The 7764-nt window shown below is 38.2% G+C and overlaps 1 protein-coding gene across 1 annotated transcript in view; it reads left to right on the top strand.

Annotated features, from left to right (window-relative positions):
• Window positions 1-2301: 2301 nt before the first annotated feature.
• The window catches only part of SS18L1 (SS18L1, nBAF chromatin remodeling complex subunit), a 12631-nt gene continuing 7168 nt past the window's right edge, over window positions 2302-7764 (top strand). The window contains exons 1-3 of the mRNA XM_026042155.1: window positions 2302-2447; window positions 3850-3934; window positions 4732-4876. Coding sequence (XP_025897940.1) covers window positions 2302-2447; window positions 3850-3934; window positions 4732-4876 — 376 coding nt within the window. The remainder of the gene's footprint in view (window positions 2448-3849; window positions 3935-4731; window positions 4877-7764) is intronic.

Here is a 7764-nt window from a genome sequence, read left to right as displayed (position 1 = left end):
TTTTTTTTTTTTTTGTAATCTATACCATATAATTATTTCTTTTATGTATCCTGTTTAATACGATGAGAGTAACTTATATATATATTCTGGCATGGTATGGTAAATGCTGACTGGTGAAGGAGTCATTGCTAATCCTGCGGTTAACTAACCCATCATGGGTACGTTTCGCTGTCAAACTGTTACCAGCTGCCAATTTATGAGGAAAGAAAATAAGTAAATCTCAACGGAAGGTGGTTACAGAGCAGAGATTAAGAACAAACTGCCGCGAGCSAGATTTCAAAGTATGACTTAAATCTCAGGAGACTGTTTGGAAACTAATCCCATTTTGTATAGATCTTGCAGCCCGTGTAATGTTCTGACCCAACTGATTTTGAAGGCTAAAATATTTCAGAATTAGTGGCTAAGTTTTTCTTAGCTGCTTGTTTAGCCAGAGTTTGGGGAAGTTAGGAGGGAATTTCGTAGTTCAGACAGTTTGTACAAAAATAACGTTAAAGTATCCATAAAGGGCAGCTTTCCTTTTTTATATATTGATGAACTGGAATATTGATGAATTGCAAGTGTTGCTTTTTTCTTTACAAATAACATATAAGAGTATTTCTTGTCTCAAGAACTTATGCTGGTATGTTACTTTAGGACTATTTATCAAGTTAACTTTTCCGTTTCTCCTATGTAATGGAGATGAGAAACCAGTTCTTTTTGCATTGTAAGTGTCAGGATATCTGGGCTATTCCTTTTTTCCATGAGCAAAAAAAATGTTCTTCGGGTAATTGCAGGAGCACAAGGCTAAAGATCACCATAATGTTGCTTGGGCTCTTGGCACTGAATACTCTGCCAGGAGAGGCACAGGCTGCCATGGACAAGGGTGCCCATTAGCTTGGGGAGGTTGTGCCCCGACTTGCCAACCAGCAAGGTTGTCCAGCCAGAGAGGCAGGACAAGTGGAGTTCTCCAAGGGAAGCACCGGCTRCACTGCAAGTGCACAAAAATGACATTTCTCATTCGCTCTAAAKTAAAGGGAGGTTTCAAGGCTGGTTATTAATGCTATAATCTCTTTAATAAGCTGTTCGAAACACTTGCAGTGTTGTAGTGGGCTGCTTAGCATAGCGCTGGCTGCTTTGCACACTGAATAACTGTGCAAAAAGAAGGAAAAATGCCATAGAGGTCAAGGCAGAGGGAGTGGGAGGCTGTCAGCCCCTGTAAATGAAGTCCCTCTGCCTTGGGAATTATCCATCTTGCCTTTGCGGAGCCCAGCAGTCACAGATCCCTATGCACAAGTGCTGCTCGTCCGTGGCTCCTTTGGAGGCTGCTCTGGGGTTATTGCAATGGAGCAAAAGTGCAGGAATGTGTGTGCAAAGGCAGCAAGTGGGAGAGCTGAGGCCTAGCACTGGAGCATACACAGGCTCAATGTGCATCAGTTTTCTGAGACCGGAGTCTTGGGGAAAATGTCTCAGATTGCCAACTCTGAAACTGGGGGAGAGTTAAGTTTGGGGAAGGGGGAGTATCTAGACTCAGCTCATTTTAAATATGTCCCATCACCACAATTACACCTGACTTGAGAATTTTGAAAATTACTGTATGTCAAAGACTGTATCAGGTTGTTTTCTGGAATTAGAAGACAGTCTGCTCCCAATACCWATGAAGCAGCTTTGTGAGATATTGTTATGAAGTGTTGAGTTTACAACTGTCACAGATGTTTCTTGACTTTGAGGACAACAAACAGAAGAAGGAAAACTTTCCAATTGTAGCAAAAAGTTAACATTCAAACACTGCTGTCTGTTAATGGTTGTAGCATGGTGTTCCGGATCTCAGGACTGGTGCAAACTAAGCCAAGAATGCATTTTCTCCTGAACTATTGGGACCAAATTCATCTCATGTAATTTACCTGTATGATTTTCTGTCTAGCATGTAGGAATTAGAGTGTTTCCAAACTGTTCCAGCTAAAAACCTTTTATGCCGTACTACAGCAAAGTGATTGATGACAAACAGCATTATGTAAGTTTATATTCTGTCACCTGTAGGACAGAGTGGAAATATTTTTAAAAGGCACAGCCCCAGGTTCTAAAAGTACATAAAAGATAAATAACAGATACACTTGTGATCAAACATATATTAATCAGAAGAACAAAACAAAACTTCCAACTCTTCAACTGCATCATTTCCCATGTGCMTATACAGAGAAAGTCCAGAAAAAAACTAAGGGAATATTCTCCAGCAAGTGGCAAAAAAGGTAGTACTTCATAATATTGCAAGGCAACAAAAAGGCACAAACCACCACCCGTGACTGAAAAGGGTGAATGCAAAGTATGACAAAAATAATGAACTTTAATTTGCTTCTCATACTAACACATTACAATCACACTTCTTTCATGCAGATGCTAGATGAAAATCACCATCTAATACAATGTATTATGGATTATCAGAGCAAGGGGAAAACTGCAGAATGTACTCAGTGAGTATTACGAGTTTTGGGATATGGTAGTTTTTTCCTATGCTTTTTATCAGAAACAGTATTGTAAAGAATAGCTCTGTTCATTGCTTTTTTGAAAAACATTTAACTATTCCTTTTTAGATTCATTTGAATTAGGTGAAGTATTACATATATAAAGTATACATTGGTACTGGGAACTGAGAGGTTTTTTTCTGTGACGTTCTCTGATGACGTTCACCTCATCAGAGGTTTTGACCAGCTTGTATGGCTGATCTTCAGAATTAGATCAGATTTGTTAATATCGTATTCAGTTGACTTGGCTAAAACAATATGCATAGACTTACCAGTTTATTGCTGTTTCTCTGTTTAAAAGTAAAATGCTTTTATAAATACCATGCGTTCAAACAGGAAGATTGGCCAATCTGTCCCATAAGAGGTCAGGTTATGGGACCAAAGCTAGAGAGTGGGACTTTCAAAAGACGTGTCTAAAAAAAAAAAAAAGAGAGACCATCACCAAGCGAGTTTATGATTCAGCTCTAGATACATGCATCATACAAGATTTGATTTTTATTTAGTAATGTATTTACCTTCTGTTTTGAAATTGATCCATTGAAGATTTTTAGCAATAAAGATCATTGAATGCTTCTGAAAGTAAGGTAATGCCGCAGGAGGTGCATGCATTTCTGAGAAAACTTCTAAATTCCATCCTTTTCTCTTACTCAAGTCACCATTCTGGCTTCATTCTGGTCACTCTTCCCCCTTCTCACTCTTTTTTTTTCTTTATCAAAAGAAAAATCTCTGTAAAAAAGGCATTTCATTTTGCCCTCTTGGAACTCTCCCTGCTTCCGAAAGCTGACTCTTGACTTTGCTCAATGGCACAACTATTGGATTGTTTTTRGGTGCCCTCTGGTTTGAGAACTGTGAAGAAGCATAAATGGTTCTTGTGGTGCTCACTTGAGTAAACACTCCAGTTAAAGCACTCTTGAAAAAACCTTGTTCTTCTGAGCTTGCTGGCAGGGGAAACAGGTTTTGGGTTTTGGACTTTTGGAACTTAATTACTATTAGAGCCCTGGTTAAACAGAGGAAAAAAAATTGTGGTTAATTTAAAGCAGCTGACTGGGCCTGGGCACTTGAACAYTGAAGTCTCAATTTCACAGTTCATTCAAACTGATTCCAAAGAAGTATTTACTTTATCTCCAGTTTCCCCCACAAGTTTACCCATGTGTAAAACAGGTGCTGAACACACTGATCCTTCATGAAAACCAGGACAGCACATAAATAGGTCATTAATATTACTATTATGATAGGTGCAGAATGGACTAAATATAACCTGACTAGTCATTGGTAGGTACCAAAAAAGATAGGTTTGGAATTTTCCATATTGTTTACTCCTTCCAAATAAGCTTTACTCCTTATTCTGTAGATACCAACAGATCTTGCACAGAAACCTGGTTTACTTGGCAACAATAGCAGATTCTAACCAGAATATGCAGTCCTTGCTTCCTGCTGTAAGTACCAATGCTACTGTCAGATATATTTATTATGTCAAAGGGAAATGTTCTTTGGTACTGTTACTGATGTCTGTCAACAAATGATTTCTTAGTATTTTTCCAAGTAAAAGTTGCCAAGAATTCAGTAGGTCACAAAAGAAAAGAAATACTACTTTTACTGTGTTTCAAATCTATACACGGGGGCATTTGTCCTAATCTCTCCTCTATAGATCAAGGTCTATATACTGTAAATGCTACAGTTGTACAGGACTCCCTTTTCCAGATTCATTATTCTTACTGTGTGCTTTAATCAGGAAAAAAAATTACTCTTCTTTACATCAAAATTTTAATTCAGCATTTGGGCATTAGTTTGTCTTTAAATGTTGTTCTTGCTAAATGGACTGATTTTGAAATGATTATGTGTTATGCAGAATAGCCTAATACTTAACAAAAGTCAATTTGTGAACACCTTTCTGTATATGTATAGTTATGTGAGATGCTTATCCTCTCTGCAGCTAGACTCAACTAGCATAAAATGAAATTTAAGTAGAGGAAAATAAGCACAGAGGCCAGGCTGTTATAAGCACAATTTTGAGATCTTCATTGTGCTGCCTGCTGCCTTCCCTGTGTCACGCTGAATGTCACTCACAMATAGTACTCAAATAAAGCCAGGTTTACGTAAGCAAGCCCCAAAAGAGAAAGAAGCACAGATTTAGTTGAGGCAGCTTTTATTCATAGTCAGGCTAATTGGGGGATTATTATTTTTCTAATTAAAACCTAACCAAAAATGTGCTTCTCCTCCTTGTTATTTGCAGCCACCAACGCAAAACATAAACTTGGGCCCGGGAGGAATGACTCAGAGCGCATCCAACCAATCTCTCCATTCACAGAGCAATCTCAGTGATGCAATCGGGACGGGCCTTCCTCCTTCCTCCCTCATGCAGAGTCAGATTAGCAATGGTGAGCGCCAGTCCCCTTTGTGCTGCTTTGCTGTTGCTTGGCAACAAAATCATTAATGCCGAATATACTTACAGAGCCGTAAAAGACCTCTTCTAACTCACCTTTCAGGCGTAGGGGGATTTCAGGCACATGCTGAAATCATCACAAAATGGCTACAGTCAGGAACGATGTTGGGGTCTGCAAGGAATCCGGTCTGCTTAATTCGTTTCTATATAGGAAATTAAAAAAAAAAAAAAGTAATGAAAATCAACAATTAAAGATGCCTTCAAGGTTTTAGTAAGAAAAATGATGTACCATATACTGTTTTTCTCTTGAAGGTGGTTGGGTTGGCTGGGGTGAAGCAGAATTTGCACAACTAGCTGCAGAACCAAGCCTATAGATTGCAAAGAGCTTCCAGGACAAATGCCTTTTTAAAAAGAAAATGGTGTTAAATCAGTCTTTGTCCTTGCCAAGATTACAGCTATTGTCCTTTGGCTTGCAGAGATTGTGCTGTATAGCCGCGTATAGCCAAACAGTTTGCACTGACATTTTATATGTATATGATAAAAATACAACAACTTGGTCATTTTGTTTCCTTTGTTCTTGCAACTGAAAAGAAACTATCTGAAAGAGAAAAGAAGGATTTTTTTTTTTTTACTTTCTGTATTTTATAGTATGATTCAGCTGTTACTCAGTTTGTACTTCATAGCTATTTAGTCATTATTTTTGTTTCTGTGGGTCTTTATCAAAGTGACAGAGAAAGAAAAACAGTTTCTATAAATAGAAGTATCTGATTGTAAAATCACAAACCTTGGCAGGGGGACTTGAGAGCAGATGCAAGCCATGAAATTACTTCTAACTTTTAAAAAATCTATTTGTGGTCAAGCTGATAGTACCTTTAAAACTAATGGAGGARATAGCTACTTTAAACAGTAACAGCTTGTAAAGTGAACTTATTAAATTTATCATCGCCTTCTGTAAGATTTTTATTACCTAGTATAAATATTATTAGAAATCCATCAAAAACACTTTTTGTGTTACTAGGAATCCACATTTTCATTGGTATTGTAGCTGTTTCTTCTTATTCTCTGCCACCCCCATTGCTTTACATTAATTGAGTGCAGATGAAAAGAGCCAGCCTGGCAGTTTGGGAGGCGAAAGTCATGGCAGAGCAGGACAGCCCGGCCAGTGTCCACGCAGGTTTATGTCACGTAGGCCCAGGCTGGTGCTCAGCCCAGCCTGAGCTGTGCCGGCTGAGGGCTCTTAGTGCTGCGCCCATCACTCCTGCTGAGAGCCTCTCACCTGCGTACAGTGAAAATACCAACCTGCTGGAAAACAGTGAAGATGTAGCTACCTTCAAATGTGCAGATGCGAGTGCAGAGAGCACTAGCTTGCCTCTCCTGGCAGGTTCCAAGTAGCCCAGCTAACAGCAGCAGTGATGGGGCCTGTTTGAGAAGAGAAACCTGCCACCCTTGGGCTTGCAGGTGCTCATCTTGGTTGCCAATTTCCACTGCTACTGTCTCTGTGCCAATTATAGCTAATTTAGCACAATTTTGCCACAAGACACTTTTTTTATTTTCTTTTTTGGTGTGTAGCTATACTTGGAGAAATTATTTCCCAAAGATCCACAGTTACTGGACKATATTGTTTGCTGCAATGCAGTAAATAATGCACACAAGCATTATTTGGGAATAATGCTTTATAGTAATGCTATTATAATAATGCTAAATATGTTTAGGAATAAATGCACACAAACAGATCTGATACTAAGGGGTTCCAATACTTGGTCCAGTATTGATTTAATTGCAATAGAAATTAAAGTCTGTAATGGACAGGTAGAGCATTGTAAAAGAGGGAAGGGTAAAGCAGGACATATGGAAGCTGTTGTCCTCAGGCAGGACTTCACAGGAATTACTTGCAGAGACAGTAACCAGGTATCTCCATCCGTGCATGGTGATTATCAATAGCTAGATGAGCTGCTGTAATGATAATTCTGTTGATGAGGACAATTAGAAAAAAAAAAATGTTTTCAAGTAATCCATCAGCCACAAGTCAGTGGTTCTTCATGTCTTAGTAGGCAAAACCATTAGATTCAAACCAGTGAGCTGAGCTGGGTCCAAACAGAATTGAGTCCCCCTGAGAATCTCAACTGTTCAGAAATTATGAAAGAAGCCTTTCCAAAAAAGCCACGTCTGTCCTAGATTCATGAAAGTATTTTAAAAGTTCAATGCTTTGTGTTCAGCTTTTTGTTTTAGTGCTTTCATTTAAAAACTTCTGGCTATGCTTTCATATTTTCCTTTGCAACCACAAATTAATCAAGTCACTTTTTGTTTTAAAGAAAGCTGAGCTTCTTAAGTTTTTCCATGCAAATAGTGCAAGATTTACCAACACCAACTTAACTGTAAGCATTATCTCTGTCTCTCAGAATGGTTACAGACTCCATTCAAACACCATTTTGGCCCATGTTGCACTGCAAAAGTAGAAAATAGTAGCAAAACGTGGAACTTGATTTCTGTAGCAGTATATTGACCTGGTTCCACTAGTTTGAATAGAACTAGCTCTACTACTTGTTACTGAAAATGCTGTCTGCCTCTCTCCATCACAGCAAAATATAATAATCTACAGAAAATTTTTATCATTTTGAAGTTTGTAAATACCATTAAGAGTTATTAATGATGCTTCTACTAACAAAACCAGACACATTTTTCAGAGGCTGTAGATACACTCAATAATTGTGAATTTAAATATCATTATCTAAGCATAATTCTTTCTCCTTTAGGGGGTTCTGCGTGTCTCCCATTCCAAATTAACTTAAAACAAACCATGAAATGATGCATAGTAAAAACAAACAATTCATCAAGACTTATTCATAAGTATTTATAGCAGCAAGCAGACAAAAAAAAAAAAAA

The sequence above is a fragment of the Nothoprocta perdicaria genome, unplaced genomic scaffold, assembly GCF_003342845.1.
Source record: "Nothoprocta perdicaria isolate Ctin4 unplaced genomic scaffold, notPer1 scaffold_3, whole genome shotgun sequence".
Classification (NCBI taxonomy): domain Eukaryota; kingdom Metazoa; phylum Chordata; class Aves; order Tinamiformes; family Tinamidae; genus Nothoprocta; species Nothoprocta perdicaria.
Note: the sequence above shows the minus strand (reverse complement) of the source record. Positions and strands in the feature narration are given on the sequence as shown.